This window comes from Periplaneta americana, chromosome 15 (assembly GCF_040183065.1).
Source record: "Periplaneta americana isolate PAMFEO1 chromosome 15, P.americana_PAMFEO1_priV1, whole genome shotgun sequence".
NCBI lineage: Eukaryota > Metazoa > Arthropoda > Insecta > Blattodea > Blattidae > Periplaneta > Periplaneta americana.
This window is the reverse complement of record NC_091131.1, coordinates 142,175,115-142,199,600: the sequence shown is the minus strand read 5'-3', so window position 1 is coordinate 142,199,600 and position 24,486 is coordinate 142,175,115. Positions and strand designations below refer to the sequence as shown.

General features: G+C 34.8%; 1 protein-coding gene across 19 annotated transcripts in view; it reads right to left on the bottom strand.

Annotated features, from left to right (window-relative positions):
• The window catches only part of Ufd4 (ubiquitin fusion-degradation 4-like), a 465,356-nt gene that overhangs the window by 300,420 nt on the left and 140,450 nt on the right, over nt 1-24,486 (bottom strand). For all 19 annotated transcript variants that reach the window (XM_069848281.1, XM_069848285.1, XM_069848292.1 and 16 more), the window contains one exon: nt 12,326-12,508. In XM_069848281.1, coding sequence (XP_069704382.1) covers nt 12,326-12,508 — 183 coding nt within the window. The remainder of the gene's footprint in view (nt 1-12,325; nt 12,509-24,486) is intronic.

Sequence of the window (24,486 nt, the reverse complement as noted above, 5' to 3'; positions counted from 1 at the left end):
CACTCAGTGCTGCGTACAATATTAAAAATATTCCAACTCCGAAATAAAGGTACAATTATATGATTTAAATATTTCTGTTGTTGCAATTAACCATCGTTAAAGCAAAGAAATACAGGTAGGATTAAAACTATTAGGTCAAAAGTAATTATTTACAATCTCATACAAGAAATTGGCACTTCTGTTATGAAAAACACAATCTATTAAGTACAAATTATAATGTTATATTAACATCTGCGACTGATTGAAATAATCAGTGAAGTTATCTTTATTTGTCTATCAAATTCACTGCAACTATTATTCCTGCGATCTGAGTTCTAATGAGTTTGCACATCATCAGTTCTCTAATTTGTAAAGTCGTTTCATAATAATGCAGATCATTCTTCGTCGCAATCTTTTCTCAAATGGAAGATTATAATATGTGCTGGCTCTTTTCACATTTGTGTCCATATTTCTATCATGAATCGCCACTTAGCACGCAATATTCAGGAAGCACATTCCGCGTATTATTTTTCGAACACTAGATAAACGTTGATTAAAATTTTCCCTTCTAGGCGTTAGTTCTCTCACTAGATATTGCCTCATAAGATAAAGTTTTAGAGGATAGGCTTCATCTCCAATAAGTACAAATGATACCTTTACAATTGAGTTCGATAGTTCTCGCACATTGAACTTGTTGGTCTCCAACAAATTGAAAAGTGTAAAGTTGTGAAAATGCCTCCATCACTATGTTTTCCTCTTCCCACCAAATCAATGGTTAAAATGTTTAGTCTGCACCAGAAATAATCTGTAGCAATACTACGTAAATTAAAATATCTGGAACTGATTTATCAGGACCCTTTACCTGACCATGCTTTTCGTCATTTGTTACGAATCAATTAGGGATTACAACGTTCGTAGTAATCACTGACTATTTCGTTTAATTTTTCTTTATTTGGTTATAGTATAAATTCTTTAATCGATTCATTTTAGATTACCTCACACGTTAGTCTTGCCATTACAATTGCTGTAAATTTTCCTACCCTGAAGGAAAATGCCAGTAATCGCAATGATGTCCCTGTGGTTATAAACCTACAAGAAAGAGTAATGTTAGAAATTTACCTTAAATTTTGTTGATCTTAACGTAGTAGAAGACTTAATACTAGAATATATTAATATTTCAGTCACTAATTCATTAAATATTCATTATTGCATTCTATTTCAGAAGACGTGGCAAAAATAAGTCGTAGAATTTAAAAGATAAATATGAGAAGGAACTCCAGAAGCTCCCAAAGATACGAAGCGGTTCCGAAGCTCTTGAATCGCTACATCGTTATGGACGTTTTTCGACCTGACGATGTTTATGAAGGACGTCGTCCTTTCTGATAGGACTGTAGGAAATCTTTCCTTCCAGGAGATCCCATCGACTCCAAACAGTCCTGATTTGGGAGAAAATAAAGACAATTATCAGCGATGATAACGTATCACTTCAGACGAATATGTCTTCGAATGCCTCAACAACAAAGCCAAGGGCTCGAATATAAATCTAAATTATTTAAATATATATCACTTATATAAAAATATATTTATGCTAAATCTATTTATCAATAATTGGTTATTTAAAATAGGACTTTATATATACAATATAAAAAAATAATTGATGCTGAAACTAGAGTAGTTCGATATCCTGTTAATAAAGCAATGGCAAGAGAGTATATTTTCAGTGGTACGGAGCACAATTTTTAATGTCTCTTTTGCCGCATATGACAAAGTAATAATTATAAGTGTAGTGGAAAATTTAAATTTGCACAACAAACAATTGTAAGAAGTTTTAAATGCAATAAATCAAAATGAAAAAAAATGAAAAATATTGAAAACTGCTCATTTCTAATGTTGAATTTTCGTAAGTATAAACATGTGTTTTTTTTGCCATGTAAGATGCAGCCCATGCAATTATTCGTAATGAATGAGACTTAATTCCATCAACACAAAAATGTAAGGATTCGTAGGACTATTTTTATTTAATTTAATTTATATGCAGTATAGCCTACCTGCAGCATTGCTCGAAGAATGCATGATCCTGTGTCTTTAACTTAAAATAATTGTATCTTAATATAATGATTAGCCATTGTGCAATAGTGATAAATCTCCAAAATTTGATGGCTTGCTTCTGTAGTCGCTCCTTATTTTTATTTAGAAAATAGTCGAAAGTTGTAATAAGCATACGAGTATACTTAAAATATCTATCTGGATATGTCCCTAATTCTTCATACAAACGATGAAAGTCTCAGAGTTTCACATCTCTTATTAAATGGATGAACATAAAATTCTCTTCTATTCCTATTTTAAGCTGTTCTTTCTAGATAAGAATTGCCTAAAAGCAAACACTGTCATGATCCCATCTCCACGCCGCGCCGCTCACCAACTCTGCGCTATATGGCCACACCAACGCTCTTTCCTCCCCACTCCTCAATTTTTCGAGAGCGGTACCGCGCCGCTCGATGCTTCCACTGTGGCCGCAGCCTTATGCTACTGCACTATGTAGCAACGAACTGGAGGTGGAAATCGAGAAGAGAAATAAACTGTTCGTTAAATCTAAACATACTGAATCACCTGAAGCAGTTAATTAATTTTGAAACGGGAAATTAATCCAACTGCATAAGAAATTGAAAAACCTCTCTAAAATAATTGACTCATAAATGGCTAGTAATCGAGTCTCAATGTCAGGAAGAGATCGATATTCTAACCAAGAAGATCAATGAACAGTGTAGTCACAACATCTGGAAGTGAGCACTCCCAAGCTTAAAAAATCAAATGTTATTCTTTATAACATTCCAGAAAACGTCAGCCTGCTGTGAGCTGCTGGAATTGTGATATCTCAAAGCTTAGAAATGAATCTGTCTGAAGATTCGATCAGGGCAAAATTTGTTTCCAGAAGCAAAAGAAAGAGCAGGAATCTTGTTGCGAAAATGGACACTATAACATGGAGACTACTTTCTGGCAGAAACTGAAAACATGATGGCAGCTCTGCATTAAAATTAACCTTTGTGTCCAGTGCAGTAAATTGAATCATGACGCTGGAAATTGGACATGATCTCTGTACCGGACAGCATAAATTAAAAGAATGCAAGGCAACTGAAAAGGATTTCAATATATAATAAGTATAATATGAGATATTGTCAGAAAATCACTCCTCTATAGATAAGAACTGCCATACCTTCAAACATTAGTCAAGAAACACAAATAAACCAAAGAACATTAAAACAAATGTCTGCAAATTAATCTCCAACATTGTAGAGGAACTACTGACAATCTGATGAAAATAATTAAATTAAACAGTATAAACATAACTTTTATACAGGAACCATACCTAATAATAAAGTGACAGGCATGCCCCAAAATTATAAAATCTTCACATGTGAAAAACAAAAAGAGGGCAGCAATACTAACCGCAAATAAACAGATTGGCGCTATATTGTTAAACCAATTATCAGATAATGACACAGTAGACAGAAATAATCTACGATGACATATTTCTATGCTATAAGCATGTATCTAAAGTGCTTTTTTTCACACTGCAGCTCACATGCCGGTCGCAGCAGCTCAGACTGCTGCCAAATCAGTTATAATATCCTGGCAGCTGGGACTCCCATCACCCATGCATAAGATTTGCGCATTTTTGTGACAACAGCAGGTTGTGTGAGTGAACAGCAGTCGCACCGAAGCCACTGTCTAGTTTGTTTCATTACTGTTCCGTGTGTATAAATGTATGAGTTTTAAGTGCTAATTAAGTTACGAATGTTATCAGTTCGTTTCGTTCCTGTTCCATGCATATATGAAGCCATTGTCTAGTTTGTTTCATTCCTGTTTCATGTGTATGTGAAGATATTGTCTAGTTTGTTTCGTTCCTGTTCCATACATGTAAATTACGAGTTTTAAATGCTAATTACATTACGAGTGTTATAAGTGCTTGTGCAGTTTTTCATAATGCCTCGACATGATTACACATTCCCATAAAGGATTTTTATGTATGACACATATTATGTGACAACAAACTCTTGTAGGGAAGTTGGAAGGCGATTTTAAACACAATTTCCCAGTTTACCTATCCCATACAGAGAAACTGTGCAAATTACACTACATGATACAACACTTAGTCCCAGGAGACAACACAGAATAAGCTTCTGAATAACACAGTAACGTTAAGGAGAAAAGCAACAGACCTATAGGAACTCAGGATGACAGAGATTTCATCCAACAGGAAAAATAAAAGGAACACACTGCTTCAAGTTTTTAAACTACTTCCAAGATACTTTCACGGCCATCTACAACACTTGCCTAAGAAGTGGTAACTTCTCAAAAAATTGGAAAGAGCAAAATTAGTTCCAATAGAGAAGCCAATGAAAGAACCGTCAGAACCGACGAAATTTCGCCCAATAAATATAGGATGTAAAGAACTGAAAGAACTTCTAATTAACAGAATAATGCATTGTGTGTATTCAAATGATATACTCAGTCAATAACGTTTCACTCCATATAAAAGTACTGTAGATGCTATGATGTGGAAAATGAGTATGTGGAAGAGAGTATAAACAATGGTCAATAATAATCCTAATGAGCCTTGATGCCCAAGGGAAATTTGATGCCGCATGGTGGCTGAGCATTTTGCAGGTCTTAGGAGATTTTGAATGTCCAGGTAATCTTTACAATCTCAACAAAAGCTACTTTAATCAGTGAAGTGCAGTGATGTCTGTAAACAACATTGAAGTAGAAAAATACGTGATAAAAGGCTGCCCTCAAGGATCCTGCTGTGGACTGGGGTTTTCAAACATCCAGTACAATTCCCTACTCAACTTAAAATACACAAAGCATACAAAAGTTACTGCATTTGCTGATGATCTCTTAATAGGCAGAAGTGTCTTGGAAATTGAAAACTTTGTCAACACAGAATTACAAAAGATCATAAAAGGCTCAAATTTAATGACCAGAAGTCGAAAGCTCTCTTAGTAACACAAAATAAATGCTAAGATAAAGAAAATATAAACATATTCCTCAACAATACAGAACTATAGAATGAGGTGAAAATTCAGTAACTTGGAATAATTATAAACAAAATCTTCAATTTCAATGACCATAATCAGCACATACGTGACAGAACAAGCGAAGGAACGAAGCGAGTAGAGCCAGATTGCAAACTCTTGACACCAACATGCACGAGCTTCTTTCTGAGGCTTCAGAGTTGGGGGTTCTGTGTGTGTGCAAGCAACTGCTTACTCATAGAGTTTACTGTTCAAACTCCCCTCCAGCCAAGACTCTTGAGCGAATCCATGTAAGTGGAAGCCAATTTGTCTTTTGCGCAGGTGCCACGAGTTTGCGAATGGGCTCTACCAGATATTAGTGATTGTGAGGACAGAATAGATAGGGCTTTTTGAGAGGTTATTAAATGGGGAAATGAAGGACAGAATAGTGAGGATGGAATGAGCGAGGAAGAAGAGTGCTAAAAAGTGAGTACAAGAAAGTTAGGGATGGCAAAAGTGATAGAATAGGAATAGAGAAGAAAGTGATAAGTGTAAGAAGATAGTGTAAGAGTGTAGTAAGATAGACAAACAAACAATGAATAAATGAAAATTAAGGTGAAAGAACATCTGAACAAATGTGAAGTGGAAGAGAGAGAAATAATTGGAAGTATAATTGAGTTAGATATTTCATGTTTTTCAATGTTATGGGTTAGGAATAGCATCAGGGGTACTTAACTGTAGGAATATTATAGATATAAATTTAGGAAAAAAGGAAATAATAAAAGAGGAAATTTTAGAGTTGCTGTCTAAAGTGTCCCGTACGGAACCTGGAAAGGCTGTATATTATCATTATCATTATCATTATCATCATTATCATTATCATTATCATTATCATTATTATCATTATCATTATTATTATTATTATTATTATTATTATTATTATTATTTTAGTACATAGCATTGTAATATTGTTATTTTACTCTCTTTGGTGATATTTGGTATTAGTTAACAACACTGAAGAGATGGCCAAATTAGTCTTTTAGGAACTACTATTACATGATCCTTACTACACCACTCAGCTAAATTATTCATACATAAAAGCTTCCAAGATAAAATACCTAAACACTTTCAATAATATACCGGTACCAAGAACAAATCATGGTCTGCACCACCAACGCCATTGCCTTTATTATATTACTATTATTATTATTATTATTATTATTATTATTATCATCATTATCATCATCAACATCATAATAAAATCATATGCAATGGAGTGGGGAAAGGAACTGACCACCCTATCCCATTATCTCCTGGCTTAGTTGCCTCATGAGTGATGCCTTACTGATGTCACCTGTCTTCGTACAGTTGACTAAACAAAAACAACACACCGCCACCCCACCACCACCTTTGTTATTATTATTATTATTATTATTATTATTATTATTATTATTATTATTATTATTAACACCTCCGTCTGTATTTTTAAGCACCGAAATTCGGTAAAATATAATACCTAACAATGTGACCTCTATGACCTTACAGTTCTAAATATAATCACTGACTAAGTAATAACTGTTTTACTATGTTGATATTATGGTACATTACCTGACTAACTAGTTTCAACATGGTGTCCATCATTCCACAAAGCCTAAAATGACAGAGAATGACCCACATCACGTCGAAACTACCCAAGCCAGGTAATTTACCACAATATTAACACAATAAAGCAGTTATTACTTATTCCGTGATTACACATGTGCTAAAAGTGTGTATCCAAGAATGAAGACTCTAAAATTAATATAAGTTACACATTCACGTTAAATAGAGACTAAAAATGTAATATTTAAATTATTGATTTATCTATCACAAATGCACTGTAAATTAATGAAGACAATCATATCATAATTGCACTTTACAATTCCTACTGACAACTGAAACTTCTTTTTAACTAATGGTGGGTACTTCACTGTTCGTCATTCACCCAAATAAAGTCAATTGTGCAGACCAATTTACTGACAGTCATTACCCATGATGTACCAAAGGAGGCTCGTCTACACTACACCCGCAATAAGATGAGATGATGGAGATTTGTTGGGATGCCAAAGGGGAACCAGAGCTCTGAAAGAAAACCCCTGTGTTACCTGGACCACTAGCTTTCCCAACACAAATTATAATTTTGGGTATGCCGGAGATCGGACCAGGTCCTCATATTTATAAGTCCAATGCTCTAGCTACTAGACCACCATGGCAACTCTGACAAATGAAACTAAACAGACATGTAGTCTGCTGAAAAGAATGAGAATTCTTTGTTTATATCATTAGCAATTGTAAACTTTCAGGAAACAACTGTAGTTCTTGGAAATTAACTTCACAATCTTTAAATCTACTCCAAACATCAGTTAGAATTGCTTGTAAATTTTGTATGTTTATGCAACCTTAAAAACATGATGATCTAGCAAGAGCGCACCAACATGTCACATCATTCTTGATTGACTAAACAGCACTTACATCTCCTTTTAATTGTACCCAACATGTGGAGTGAGCAACAGAGATTTTCAAAATCATCATGTTTTGTGCAAATACAATATGCCATGAAGATGCGAGGAATATAGTGAACACTGAACTACATTAGACTCTGAGTATACTAGCTACAAGATAGAGGGACAGGCAGAAATAGAGAGATATATAGAGAGGAGGAGGAGGAGGAGAGAGAGAGATAGAGAGAGAGAACGAGTGGAAACAGAAAGGAAAAAGAAAGGGAATAGAGATGAGGAAATGACAAAGAGAGTGCAGGAGAGAAGCAAATGGAGAGGGAGAATAAGTGGAAGAGAGCAGGAGAGAAAGGAAGATGATGAATGAAGGAGTAAGAAAGTGAAGGAGAGAGAGGGGAGGCAGGGTGAGATAAGCAGGGGGACGAAGAGAGAGACATACAGATCCAGTTAGTAGTGGTTTTCTCACTTGACACACTCGTGATTATGTATATGTTTTTTGGATTATTTTAAGATGCTGTATCAACATCTCAGGTTATTTAGCGTCTGAATGAAGTGAAGGTGATAATGACAGTGAAATGAGCCTAGGGTCCAGCACCGATAGTTACCCAGCATTTGCTCATAATGGGTTGATGGGAAACCCCAGAAAAAGCTTCAACCAGATAACTTGCCTCAAAAAGGAATCTGAACTCGGGCCATCTGGTTTCGCGGCCAGATGCGCTAGCTGTTACTCCACAGGTGTGGACTCGTGATTATGTAATTGAGAGTCATGTAAGTAATGTAAATATTCCTTATCTGTATGTATAACATAACTCAACTCAATATATAATAATCTGTATATTCTACATTGTCCCTACTTTACTATCTTCACAACTTCACTGACAGTGTGCAATATTTTGAAGTGAAGTCTTCATTTACACATAAGAAACTTTTTAAGAATTTTCTAGTCTAACATTTAAAAAATACTACCAGACAGCATTCATAACTTGAACATAATACAATAAACTCTCAATTTAACGGACTATTGGGGATAACTGGTGTCCGTTAAATCGCAAATGTTTAAAAACAATACTTACTTACTTATGGCTTTTAGAGAACCCAGAGGTCCATAGCCACCCTCACATAGGCCCATCATCGAGCAAGATTAATCCAGTCTCACCATCATATACCACCTCCCTCAAATCCATTTTAGTATTATCCTCCCATCTACGTCTCGGCATCCCCAAAGGTCTTTTTACCTCCGGCCTCCCAACTAACACTCTATATGCATTTCTGGAATTCGCTCATATATGCTACTTGTCCTGCCCATTTCAAACATCTGGATTTAATGTTCCTAATTATGTCAGGTGAAGAATACAATGCGTACAGTTCTGCTTTGTGTAATTTTCTCCATTCTCCTGTAACTTCATCCCTCTTAGCCCAAATATTTTCCTAAGCACCTTATTCTCAAACACCCTTAACCTCTGTTCCTCTTTCAAAGTGAGAGTACAAGTTTCACAACCATATAGAACAACAACCGGTACTATAACTGTTTAATAAATTCTAACTTTCAGTTTTTTTGAGAGCAGACTAGATGACAAAGGCTTCTCAACTGAATAATAACATGCATCTCCCATATTTATTCTGCGTTTAATTTCCTCCCAAGTATTGTTTACTGTTACTCCAAGATATTTGAATTTCCACCTCTTCGAAGGATAAATTTCCAATTTTTATATTTCCATTTCTATGTTCTGGGCACGAAACATAATCATATACTTTGTTTTTTCGGGATTTACTTCCAAACCTATCTCCTTACTTGCTTGAAGTAAAATTTCCGTGTTTTCCCTAATAGTTTGTGAATTCTCTCCTAACATATTCACGTCATCCACATAGACAAGGAGCTGATGTAACATGTTCAATTCTAAACCCTCTCTGTTATCCATACTGCGTATGGCATACTCTAGAGCAAAGTTAAGCAGAAAAGGTGATAGTACATCTCCTTGCTTTAGGCCTCAGTGAATTGGAAATGCATCCAACAGAAACTGGCCTATACGGACTCTGCTGTATGTTTCAATGAGACACATTTTAATCATTAGAACTAGTTTCTTGGGAATACCAAATTCATTAAGAATACCAAATTCAATAAGAATAAGGCATGTGACTTTTAAACGAGTCATATGCCTTTTTGAAATCTATGAACAACTGATGTACTGCACCCTTATAAACCCATTATTTCTCCAATATCTGTTGAATACAAAAAATCTGAGTAGTCAAAATCTATTATGCCTAAAACCATACTGATGATTCCCAAGAATTTCATCTACATATGGAGTTAATCTTCTCAAAAAGATTATTGGACAAAATTTTGTACGTCAACAAAAGTTTAAAAACAATAATATTTTGAAATATAACATTACAACTTTAACATATTGCTACTTGTTAAATGAATAAGTCATTCTTCTGATGTCGACATCATAATAATAACAGAAGTCACGTCACACAGGAGTAAATGTACAGACTTACTTCCTTACTTACTTGCTTTTAAGGAACCCGGAGGTTCATTGCCGCCCTCACATAAGCCCGCCATTCGTCCCTATCCTGAGCAAGATTAATCCAGTCTCTATCATCATATCCCACCTTCCTCAAATCCATTTTAATATTATCTTCCCATCTACGTCTCGGCCTCCCCAAAGGTCTTATTCCCTCCGTCCTCCCAACTAAAACTCTATATGCATTTCTGGATTCACCCATATGTGCTACATGCCCTGCCCATCTCAAACATCTGGATTTAATGTTCCTAATTATGTCAGATGAAGAATACAATGCGTTTCTGTGTTGCGTAACTTTCTCCATTCTCCTGTAACTTCATCCCTCTTAGCCCCAAATAGTTTCCTAAGCACCTTATTCTCAAACACCCTTAACCTATGTTCCTCTCTCAAAGTGAGAGTCCAAGTTTCACAACCATATAGAAGAACCGGTTATATAACTGTTTCATGTACAGACTCAGAAAAAAATTTGGGCCACCTGAATTTTCCAAGTTTCTGTCATAACATACTGCGTATGCTCAGTGCTTACTGGGTCTGTACCTTTTTGCCTCACTACATACAGCGTGCTTTGGCTGGTGACCAATCATAATACAGATTCCATGTCATGAAATGTCATTGCTACATCACACAGGACTATATTTTATCTCACTACAAATGGTGTGCTTTTGTTGGCAACCACAAAAAAAAATTAAAAAAATTAAATAATAATAATAACAACAAAAATAAAATTATATTAAAAACATAAAAATATAAATGTTCGCACAAAATTATCTGTTAAATACGTAGTCAGTTGAATCAAGGTCTGTTAAACCGAGAGTTTACTGTATACAATAAAACCTCTATTTCCTTGGTAATGAAGGGGCTGAACTGAACAGTTAATCGAAAAATCAGATAATCCATACCATGAATGATTTTCTTCAATTAAGTGTATAATACAGTTTTGTATGTTGTTGTTATTGTTTTCTAATACCAGGCGTTTGACAATAAAGTCATTTGACCTCTTGCACTTCAATATTTTTCAAAGATATTATCATGACCAGCCACTGAAGCACAGATTTTGAGGTGTTCCGAATCCATTTCTTGGTTTGAGTTGCACAATGGGCAGTTAGGGGACTGATATATTCCAATTCTATGCAGGTGTTTGGCCAAACAATCATGGCCTGTTGCCAATCTAAATGCAGCTACAGACGATTTCCGTGGTAAATCGGGAATTAACTATGGATTTTGATGCAGAGAGTTCCATTTTTTCCCTTGGGATTGTGTTATCAAATTTTGTTTGTTGAAGTCTAAGTATGTAGATTTAATCAATCTTTTCACAGAGTAATACGTAGATTTAGTAACAGGTCTGAAAGTAGCAGTGCTCCCCTTCTTTGCTAAAGCAAAGTTCCTGGCGTGCTGCAACCACTGATGTCTTAATACTAGACACTACACTATAAAATATTATGCTTGTAATAAGTAACAAACACACAAGAACGTACAGTAATACAGCACTTTATCCTTGTTTTCTATTAAATCGCGCACAGTTGTAACGCCAATCTCGTATTCTGATGTGACATGTACCACAGTTTATCTTTTCTAAAGCCACTCAATTATTTGCACATTTTTTCGATAATTAGTACAAGTTTTATTCTGACATTCGTGGAATGACATTTTGCATACAAGTGATACAGTATGGCTACTCATACAGGAGAACAATACTGATTGGTGCATGGGTTTGCAGTTGTGTGGAAGTTCTTAGGGACATTTGTCTGAAAGCAGATTGTGACTATTTTACAAATTGGAAAAACACCCCCTCCCACTGTTAATGTTACCGAAATGGCAGAAGCATTCCTACTACATACTCTGTAATGGTAGTGGTGAAGGATCGTAATAATCCTCTCTAGAAAAAATATGTACAGTACTAATGTTTAATGTACAGAACTTCGTATTTTTTTCTGCAGCAAAAAAAAAAAAAGCATAAGGAAGACAGATAATCCACCGATTGGTTAATAGGGTGACAATCAGGGTTCTATTGTACTAAATTTTGTCATAAAACCTAGAATTATTACCGTTTCTAATAGTTGTAGTGCTTTCATTTCGAGTAAAATTGGTGATTTCCTTAGATATCTTTATGAGAACTACATTTATAAACAGAAATTATGCACTACAATTCTGTACCGTAATTACATTCTATGCACTACAATTCTGTACCGTAATTACATTCTAAGTTTAATTTTTTCGAACAAGGATGGTGTGTTCTCCACAAAAATCTGCAATAGATACTTTAACACAAATGTAAAAATTGCATGATATATGATTCTTCAATAATTTATACCTGGTGACTGAAGGATAGCTGCTACCTCACGGTGTCCTTCATCAATTCTTTCTCGTGCCTTATCTAATGGAGTCTTCCCATCTTCATCACGCAAATCTGGGTTGGCTCCATGACGAAGCAACACCTTTGCTATTGCTGGACGACCAAAACATGCAGCATAGTGAAGTGATGATGAACGCTGCCCTGTGATTGAAGAAATCAATGATAAAGAATTACTTCCAATGCCCATTTATTTTCACCTGAATGACTAAGAATGCCAATCACAAGTGAAATTTATGATGTAACAGTATTTGGGAAGGCTTTTGCATTGTATTCGCATTTCCAGTGTCAGTATATTATGAACTATAATAATAATATTAATAATAATATTAATAATAATAATAATAATAATAATAATAATAATCATAATAATAACAATAATAATAAAACAATAATAATAATAACAATAATAATGATATAATAATAATGATGATGATGATGATGATGATGATGATGATGATGATAATAATAATAATACATTCTAGTATACTCTTATATTATCATGTATGATTTATGTGGCATATTATATATTATTATTTATTATTGTAGTTACATTATTTTTTCTAAACTGTGATAAGACCTTAGTCCCATGTTTCAATTTCTAGAATTTGTCGCCTTACGGTTTAATTTTATTGCATTATAGGCCTAGAGGATTGGGATCTAAAGCTATATGCAAGCTTATTGATGAAGAATTGTATGAACCTAATTCTAACAATGAAGAAAGGGACAGTGATGGGGACCTGAGTGAAGAAAATATTGAAGACAGTAATCATGAAAGTGAATCGGAGCAAGAGAGTTCTGAAGGAGAAGCTGAAGATTCCAGGGATGAAATCTGTGACTTTTCATTGGTAATGACAAAATTACCTGTGGGCAAAAACAGAATGTGTAAAGCGTTCTAAAACTAGGAACAAAAATATTGTAAGAATTAATCCGGGTCCTACGAAGTTTTCTATGGGCATATTAGATGAATTGAGTTCTTTTCTCAAAATGATTGACTGTGATATTATTGATGAAATTATAAATTATACAAATCAATACATATCAAAGAAGGGTGAAACCATTCGGTATTTTCGGGAAAGAGATAACAAACCTACATCCAGGTCTGAAACAATGGCTCTATTAGGCTACTTTTCCTAAGAGGTGTAAAAAGGGACAACAAAGTTCTGGAACTATGGGCTTCAGACGGCACAGGTATTCAGATACTGAAAGCGACTAGGAGCTACAAAAGATTTATTTTCCTTCTTAGAAGCCTACGCTTCGATGACATAGACACTAGAACAGAGACGAAGGAATATGATAAATTAGCTACAATTCCCACAGTAATGGAGGCATTTATCTTCAATTGCGTAAACTGCTATAACGTGACAGAATACTGCACTATTGATGAAATGCTGCATCCTTTTAGAGACCACTGCACATGGATTCAGTACATTCCTAGCAAGCCAGCTAAATATGGCCTAAAGATGTTCACTTTATGTGATGCAAAAACATTTTACTGTGGGAATATGGAAGTCTACTGCAGTAAACAACCTCAAGGGAATTATGAGGTATCTAATACTCCAACAGACATAATGAAAAGACTTGTAGTTCCTATTGAGAATTCATATATGAACTTGACCACAGAAAACTGGTACACAAGCTATGAGCTTAGTGAACATTTACTGGGAAAGAGAATTACATTTCTGAGAACAATGAGAAAAAATAAGAAGAAAATACCACCAGAATTCCTTCCCCATAAATCTAAAGCTGTCAGAACCACACAATTTGGATTTCAGCGAGACAAGGCAATGGTGTCCTATGTACCTAGGAAAAATCGAGTGGTCATCCTCCTGTCAAAAATGCACGACTCTGCATCAATTGACGACGAGACTAAAAAGCCAGAAATAATAACAGACTATAACAGAACGAAAGGCAGAGTAGATACTGTTGATAAAATGTGTGTCTCTTATTCAGTATCGCGTGTAACCAGAAGGTGGCCTTTAGCAATGTTCTTCACATTCCTACACACTAAGGGGATCAATGCACAAATACTCTACACTTTTGTCAAACCAGATGGGTTAATGAGTGGAAGGATTTTCCTCCAAAACTTAGCTCTAAACATGATGAAAGAACACCAGGCTACCCATTCACAAATAGTAACACTTCCAACTGACACAAGTGCGTTCTTGAAAAGATATCAGCCTCCTGTTGAGGAAGACAATGATTCTGATGTCACTCTCCCTCCACGGAAAAAGCAAGGAATGTGTTCCATGTGTGGACACCAAAAGAACTCTGACACCACCATGAAATGTGATAATAGTTTCAAATTTACATGTCAAAAGCATTCTAAGAAACAAGTACTTTGTTTGGTGTGTGCAAAGTGAAAGTATGACAAGTAGTGTCACTCCTGTAGGCTGTTGTTTTTACTTGAAACCATTTACATTAAGTCACTAAATAGATTACAGTAAAACCCCGATAAGATGCTGTTCAAGGGACCGCGTGTAAACTGCGTATTAACCGGGACCGCGTGTAAACTGCGTATTAACCGGGACCACGTGTAAATTACGTATTAACCGGGACCACGTGTAAATTACGTATTAACCGGGACCGCATATTAGGCGGGTATACTAATTTTGACTTATATACAGTATCTATTAGCATTTTTCTTTATTGAAATACATGATTCATGAAAAGTAATACAGTATTACTCCATTACGTAATTACTGTACTGTACGTCAAAGACATTTACAATATCTACTGTACTTAATTCTTTCGAAAAAAAAAAAAGCCATTTATAGTTGTTTGTTGTGTGCATGTACTCCAAGTCCTCATGTTTACCACACTTCAGTTTCCTGCAATTACATCCTCCCAACATCCCAGCTGTAGTGATTGAGTCGCGATTTTTTATTATCGTTCTTAATGTCGATGATGGGATTCCTAATGAATCAGAGAGTTGTTTCTGAGTAAGAGTACTGTTCTCATCGTACTTTCGTAAGATTTCCAATTTTTCCGACACAGAAAGCGCTTTTCGTTTAACACTCGTAATCACATTCACAGACACTTCAATACACAAAAGGGCAACAAACTGCCCAGCAAAAATTTCCAGAATTTTATTACGGCCGAGTGAGGAATGTTGTTTGAGAGAGAGGGTTAGCAAGAGGGTGAGGTATTGTAACTGTATGTAGGGTTTAACCGCACAGATGAGTCAAATAAAAGAGCGTAGCAAGAGGGTGAGGTATGAAGTATGAAGGTTTAAATGCGCAGGTAAAGGGTAGAATACCAATACTTTTCAGGTTAATAGCACCAGTGAGTTCAATGACCAAGATGTTTCATTGCTGTTACAGTACATTACTGAAAATTGCATCGAAAATACTCCACAAAATCAGCATATTATGCAGGACTTAAGCGCAACAAACGGGGTATTTTATAAAGGCATTATATATGAAATGTGCAGGGACCGGACAAAAAAAGTGTATTACACGGGATAGCGTAATAAGCTATCGAGGTTTTACTGTATTGTAGTATTATGGTACATGTTCTATAAACTGCAGACTGTAGCTAAATAATTTAGAGTATGGATTCTAGTGACAAGATTATGATTCAATTAAATATAAGATAGTCTATACAAGTTAATAATAATAATAATAATAATAATAATAATAATAAATCATTGTAATATTATGTCTGCAATAAACATAAACATAGTCAAGTATTCTTTCTACATATAATATAAACTACATGATTAGAGTTCAAAATATCCATGTTGGTCAAAATCCAGCGCGTGTCTGCTCAAGCTGCAAAAATCAATGCGCCAGCCGAAAAGTTAAATGAGGGTGTAAGACATCATTATGTACTGCTTTAATAAACCAACTGCAGTAAGTGATTTTGGCAGCGAGATCTCTAGGACTTAAATTCACACTTCAGTCACCTTGTAAGGTCGCTGGTATGCCAGAATTTTTGTCCTGCAGAATTTCTTTTACATGCCAGTAAATCTACAGACATGAACCTGTCGCATTTAAGCATACTTAAATACCATCGACCTAGCCCGGAATCGAACCTGCTATTTACTTCTAAACTCATTCTCATTTTGTAGAATATTTTTGTTTCTTTTAAAAAGTGCAATTTAAATATTCAAATCTCTGTAAATAGGAGAAAAAAAAAGTGAGTATTGTTGTTCATTTATGGGGCAGAAACATGAAGATTATGACGAGTGAAGAGATACGACTAGAAGCATTTGAAATGTGGATATGGAGAAAATGGAGCGTGTAAAATGGACAGACAGAATAAGAAATGAAGCTGTTTTGGAAAGAGTGGGTGAAGAAAGAATGACGCTGAAACAGATCAGGAAGAGGAAAAGGAGTTGGGTGGATCAATTGGTGAGAAGAAACTGCCTACTGCAGGATGCACTGGAAAATGGTAAACAGGAGAAGAGTTCAGGGCAGAAGAAGATATCAGATGATAGACAACATTAAGATATGTGGATCATATGCAGAGACTAAGAGGAAGGCAGAAAATAGGAACGATTGGAGAATGTTGGGTTTGCAGTGAAAGACCTGCAATTTGGCAGAACACTAAGTATAAACATAATGAACCACAACTAATGTCAATAATTCTGGTGGACGATTCCTTTAGCAAAGAGCTACAAAAAATCGAATACCATTTTACTGTGTTCTGAATAGTTTTCCAGAAAAATGTGCATTTAAAATACATTAATTATGAGATCGTGCAACGCTGTGTAATAACTACGGAATGCACACACTGTTGCTCTGAACAACCCCTTCACCTGGCTCATTATAAACAGGGACGTTGAAGGTCATTGCCATGTACATTGTTTCTAAACTCTTAAGAAAAAATATACATGATTAGAGCCCATATTTCCATGCAATATAAAATCTTAAAACATGCATGCATTGTATTCATACACTATCATTTGAAAAAACATGCATAATGAAGCAAAAAAACATTTAAAATATGCACTATCAAAATTGAGTTCTAAATCATGTTACATTTTTATTTTATTTTGAAACAACGTACTACAACTAATTTCTCAGATTTTCTTCACTTAGGCTCATGTGTTTGCCTGAAGAATATTATTGAACAGAGAAAATTATCTCTACGTTACAAGAAGTGACAGATGCATACTTCAGTGAAGAAATCTGAGAAAAAGTGAGGTCGAATTGTAAGTCTTTTGCATTTCCGCATGTCCATGATCCCATCGCGAATCGTACCCGTGGCCTTCCGACTTTGCAGTGTTAGGTCTTAATCGTGATGCTATCACGCACCCCAAAATACAAAAATACTTATGTCTTTATTACAACAATCACAATAAACTATATCACCGTCCATCTTCAGAAATTCCTTTCCCTCAATCCATTTTGAGACAAGATATCTTTTTGTAGTTCTAAAAGGAGCCAAAGCAACACTTCACAATTCGACACAAAAGTATACTAGATTGCAGTTTGCAAGCATGCTGCTTCTGTCTTCCTTTCTTGCTCTGGCTTGTAAAGAGCAAGAGCTGAGGATTGGAAATTCCAGTATAACAAAGGAAGTATTTAGTGAAAAGTCTAAAGATTAGTTGTCAGGTACGAGCCACGAAACGATATTACTGGTAGCTTTCTTTTACTTTTTTTCTCAATATATTCGTACAAATTTAATAATGTGTAAATACGAGATTCTATGAAGCAACATTTATAAAAGGCACTATTATGCAAGTTAACATAATATGTGCACTAAAGTCAGAGAAAGGTTATAACATGCAATATAAAGGTCTAAATATGTGCTGTTAAATCTAAAATCTCTATAATATGCATTATGCATGAATTTAGTCCCAAAAAAGCCAAAAATATGCAAACATGCACGGAAAAAGAGTGGTTATTTGGAATCGATAAGTCATAAAACAAATATTTGCGAAGTTAGACAAGTGCAATAAGCTTATATAAAAATATGCATTTGCATGGAAATCCAGGCTCTACAGATGATATACCGTTTCATTTTTGTGTTTAAACTGTGTTAGAGAGCAGAGAATGAACACTGCTCACTTTATGTTGAACAAAGTATTGCAACGTTGAAAATAAACTCTACAACCTAATTTTAATTAAATATTTAGAAAACATAGTCAATAAGATGATGATGATGATGATGATGATGATGATGATAATAATAATAATAATAATAATAATAATAATAATAATAATAATAATGCTTTATTTTTTTCTGGTAGAGTTAAGGCCGTGAGACCTTTTCTTCCACTCAACCATAGGATAAAAAGAAAATACATGATAATAATACATAAAAGAAAGTTATAGGTATACCTAAGACAAAATTGAAACACAAAAATATGCATAAGCAGAGAAAGAAATTTATAGGTATACCTAAGACAAAATCGAAACAAAAAAATATGTATAAGCCAGAGGATTTTTAAACTTAAACACTTACTTAAATTACATGACAAATCATATTTCAAAATAAATTTAAAATCTAATATTTCCACACTCCCATTTCAATTGAATATTCTAGAGAACGAAAACAATAATGATGTTTAGTTCATGTTATAAAAAGATTTTAAAACATTTAAACCTCTACAAGGAGGGGGGGGGGGGGAATACGATATGCTATTTTATGTTAAACGAATAAAATTAAAAACAATATTTTTAAACTCTTCCGATTTGATTTTAATTAAATATTCGGCGAACACAGGCAATATGAAAAGCTTATTTTTACGTTACACAAATAAACTTAATTATTTTTTTAAATTCCATTTACCGTACTGCAAGCATTTTTTTCAGAAAATTAGAATAGTTTCCTCCCACTTTCATTTTAAAGAGGTATCCAGTAAACTTACATACAAGAAATCAAATTTCCCGAGAAGTCTTTAAAATCAATTGTGTGCATTATGTTTACATTTCTCGTTTTCTCAACAGTCGTCTCGAACACGCCAGCTGTTCAGGGTACTTGACCTATGACAACATACAGTATATTTGCCTCTCTGCAGGCAATAATAACCTTTACATTGTTGTCACACTGCACTATGTTTTAAAATTGCTTTGCAGAGCGAAAACTTACATTTCTTTGGATCAAATTTCCGCACATTTAAAGGGCAAAATTAAAATTATTTCAATCATTTATTATAATAAAGGACTCTTAAACTGACTTATAACATTGGGAATTAATTCAATAGCTTTCACAAAATACACTATGAAATGTTTCATATAAAATAACACTTTTCTGGAAAAGGAAGCAAAAAACGAGTAAAATTGTATAAAGCTTTTTTGTTTGAAATATCTCAAAGAATAACCCCTTGAAATTAATGACATTACTTACAGTTCACCCTGTATATAACACACGAATGCAGATGTGAAGACGCGAAATGGAGCGGGGGAGACAGTCTCTTTGCAGGGCTGACTCGCAGGGCAAGTTAATTTGTTCCATGCACACCTAACTTGTACTCAAAGTAACCAAACGCAGGATTCCAGTCATTACACATATATAATTTATGGACTGGATGAAAAACTTTGTGCGACAAAAATAGCAGTGTTGTGACTGAAGTTCTTATAGTAAGTGAGAGCGCTATCTGCTTTTTTAAAAGAGTATTTATCGACACTACATGAACTATTACGTTAATTAGTCAACAGAAGTGATTACAGCAAGATGGTATTTGATGAGATGAGACAGAATATTTGCCATGTGATTATGGCATTCATCTTCCAGTTTGGAAATACCTCTGAGAAAACCAAACGAGGTAATTAGCCCAAGCAGGAATCAAACCCATGTTGAACTGCAGCTTCAGATCAGCAGGCAAATATGCTAATGGCTGAGTTACTTTCACGGCTCTAAATGTTCATACTGAAATTTATGTAGAATGATTAGAGAAGAGTTTTGAACACTTCAGTAAAAATCGTTAACTTCACAAGTCATTTGAAAAGTTATACAAGGGTATGTGGAGAATCCATAACAAGATACATTGTGTTGTTGAAGCAGAAAGTGCTGATAGCAGTGTGACACTGCATGACAAAGTATTGATGCAAAACTGTAGCACAACAAGGAGTTTCTTCTGAATTTGATTTATTTGGCAGCCATTTTTGTATTAAATTATCTAAATATTCAGAAAGAAGCGATGTATTGCAGCTCACGACGAAATGTGAAGTAAGATTTTAAAATATATAAGTTGTGGAAGAACATGAATTCTGAAAACATTACCGTTTTGAAACATTTGAAATCTTTATCGAAAATGAGGTGAAACCAACTAAATGGAACAATATTTCCATAATGTCTACACATTCAAACAAGATGGAAAAGAAGTTGATTGTCAATTTGTTGAAGAGATAAACTGTAATATGGAGAAATAAATTATGAATCCAGTTTTAGAGCTACAGGACTAGTGGGATATTGCAAAGGTAAAAAAAGAGCTCTTTAATCTGTTTGACAACATATCATTAAAAAAAATTTAATCACAAAAAATGGACGCAATTCTGGCAGTAATGTTCAGCAAAGGCACCTACTGTCGGTGACTCAGGAGAAGACAAGTGCAAAGTGAGGGGAAAGGGTGGATAATATATTACATTACAACAACAAGTGCAATACTTGTACTACTAGTGAGCAGAAACATTATTTCCATCTACTAGTAATACAAGTATTGCACTGTTGTTATAATGTTATCTGTTTACCATCCTTTCTTCTCACTCTGAGCTCTTCTCCTGAGTCACCGACAATAACTCTCTCTATGGATGTACTGAAGGTGCTGCTTCCTTAGACACCTTCGTTAAAGTTGATTTTTGTCAATGATAGTTAGCAAATTCAAATTTCAAAACTAATTTTTGTCATTGGTAATCACGAAGTTCAAATTTCAAAATTAACTGCATCTCTTGCACCTGAAAATGACTTACACCTCATCTTATCAACAACAGAAATCAGAAACAAGCATACCCTTCACCCCTTCACACAAGCATCATGAGCAGAAGTTGCTTTTTTTTTTTTTTTGTGTGTAAAACTACACTGATTAATAAAGAAAAAAACAGAAGTGCAATAAAGAAACACTTCTCCATTAAGTCTATTAAAGCTATGTAGATCATGAAAGTCTGCCGTTCTGAACACTGGGTTGCAGTTATAAAAAGTTTGGGAAGCACTGACGATGACAATACTAATGATGGTGAAAACAGCTTTGAAAAACATGGTGTTGTAGATGAGGATAATGGCGACTTTATCTAACAATGATGGAAAGGCTGACAGTGAAGATAAAAAGATGTTACAAAGAAAAAGTGAAATAGTAACACAATAACTAGAGAGAAGATAAGCATATTCAGCAAATTCAAACTTTTTATCCAACATGACTGCAGGAGAGTGATTTAAAATAATTTGCACTTGCTGAATATTAAAATAAAAACAGACATTTCATTGCACAAAACGTTTTTGTATCATCTGTATATTCTCTTTACGTTCAATAATAGAGGTTTCTTTCACTTATCATACACAACATTAGTGTAATCTTGTATTTTATTGTCTAAAGCAGTGGTTCCCAACCGGTGTGCCCCGGCACCCTAGGGTGCTGCGTGATAGGCTAAGGAGTGCCGCGAAATATTGAAATAAACCAAAAAGAAAATACTGTCTACTTAAGCCTAAAGTCTTGTAAGGTCTTGAAATAAAATAAGTCAAATTAATTACTCTCACGCACTACAGAACGATTTTTTTCGATGATTCAATTATACTTGTATCCGGCTCCAGCAGATGGCATTACAGCCAATCCCTGCCGAACATTTCTGATTCAGTATACTAGTATAGACTACTTGCTTCCTCACGAACATTCCTGAAACTTCGAGAGAACAATATATAAAATCGTACGAGTTTTGCCACCGATTTCAGTTGTTTTCTTCGCGTTGATTCACAGTGTTTTGCTATGGATAAGTTCATTGTTAAACGTAAACGTCAGGATAGTGGTGAAAGTGAATAGTCGGCTCCTACGGCTACAGTTTCTCCCGTACCGTCAAATGCAACACATAAAGAAGACAAACAAAAGAAAAGATCATACCTGGACAGTTACTTAGCGTATGGAGGAAAACCCTATCCCTGTATGTTTAGTTTGTGCCGCAACACTCAGCAACGAGGCCGTGGTACTTAGCAAACTGAAATGGCATCTTACAACAAAGCATCCTAGTGTATCACAGAAAAGTGTGATTTATTGTTCTGACCATAGCTGACACTGCTCTTCAAGCTTCGTTTAAAGTAGCAGAACTGATAGCTAAAAAAAAAGAAACCTCATACTCTTGGAGAGGAAATCATAGGCCCTGCATGTAAAGTTATAATTTCAACAATTCTTGACGAAGGAGCAGCTGATCAATTTTCGAAAATTCCTCTCTCCAACAATACAATCAGCCGCAGAATATCTGAAGTGTTATACAATATCAACGAACAAGTCTTGGAGAAAATAAAAACTGATAGAATATTTGCTTGCAAGTAGATGAGAGTATCGATATTGGTGACAAACCGCAACTCCTTGGTTTTATCAGATATATTGATGATAAAGATATTAGAGAGCAGTTTCTGTTCTGTAGACCACAGGCCACGATATTTTCGTTTCTATTAATTCCTTTCTCAATGACCATGATCTTTCATGGAAAGACTGTTGTGTTTTATGTACGGATGGTACACCATCTATGTCTGGGAAATTAAAAAGTTTTACTGCCAGAGCTCTCAATGAAAATCCATCCATAATTATAACTCACTGTTTTTTGCACGGAGAGGCATTAGTCATGAAAGTGTGTAATGAAGATTTTGCCTCAATGTTTAACCAAGTTGTGAAAATGGTGAACTACATGAAGTCTCGACCTTTAAAGTGCAGGATTTTTTAACAGTTATGTAGCACAACGGATGCAGCTCATACCTCTTTGTCACTTCACACAGAAGTAAGGTGGTTATCGCAGGGTCGTGTATTGAACCAGTTTCTCGAACTCAAAGAACAGGTGAAAACTTTTTTTAAGGATGAAAATTAAGACACATTTCATGAGCTGTTACTAAGTGATTCTTGATGTTTGGAACTGTCGTATCTGACATATTTTTCATGAACTGAATGTTTCAATGCGGAGTTGACAGGAAACAACAATTTCCTCAACCAATAAAATTAAAGATTTTAAAGTAAAACTTAGTTCTTGGAAGTCTGCAGTTCAGAAAAGAGATCTGTCGACCTTTCCATCTCTTCTTAATCTGGCAAGAGATAAAGACCTGGGTAAGCTGAAAGACTGCATTTGTGATAACTTATCAAGATTGCAAGAATTATTTTCTATCTATTTTCACTATGAATTTCGACTGGGTTGTCTCACCATTTGATTTCGTAGATAATGCGAAGGAAACAGATTTCAGTGCTTGGGAATGAAGATGAATTTATTGATCTTTGCGCTGATTCCACACTCAAAGGTAAGTTCACCAAGAGTGAGGCATCGGTGGCTGCTTTTTGGCTTCAACTGAAAGAGGAGTATCCTAACATAATGAAGAAAGCAATTAACGCACTTTTTCCCTTTTCAATATCCTATCTATGCGAGCAAGCCTTCTCTGCTATGGTGACAAAATGCAAAGCAAGAAATAGACTGAATAACCTTTAGGAGGATTTGCATGTTTCATTGTCAAGTGTAAGGCCCAATATCACGTATATCTGGTCTAAGCATCAGTAAAATTACAAGTTTCACATTAATGATTAATCAAACAAAACTCTATTGATGTATTTTTACTCAGTGATTGTAGTAAATTTTACCGTATTATATTATGATGTACGTTACTTATTATATCATCTTCCAAAAAATTCTTTAATATATTAAATTTCAATTTTTTTTTAATTCAAGAAAGTGTGCCCCCAGTTTTTAATGTTATTCTCAAGGGTGCCACGAACTTAAAAAGGTTGGGAAACACTGGTCTAAAGTAACTAAGATCAAGTACGATGACAAAAAATATTTAAAACACACAAAATAAGTCCTCAGAAAATCCTTTAACATGCATGGTTTAATAGAAAAAAATACAGCACTTACAGAATAAGTTATTTATGAGCATTGTAGTCTTTTGTTTTCATAAACCAGCAATAACAATAACTAAATCCCACCTTCTCTGATATTGCAGCTGCATGCTACTAGTATGTTAACAAAATTTCTGCCCCTGTGAATCAC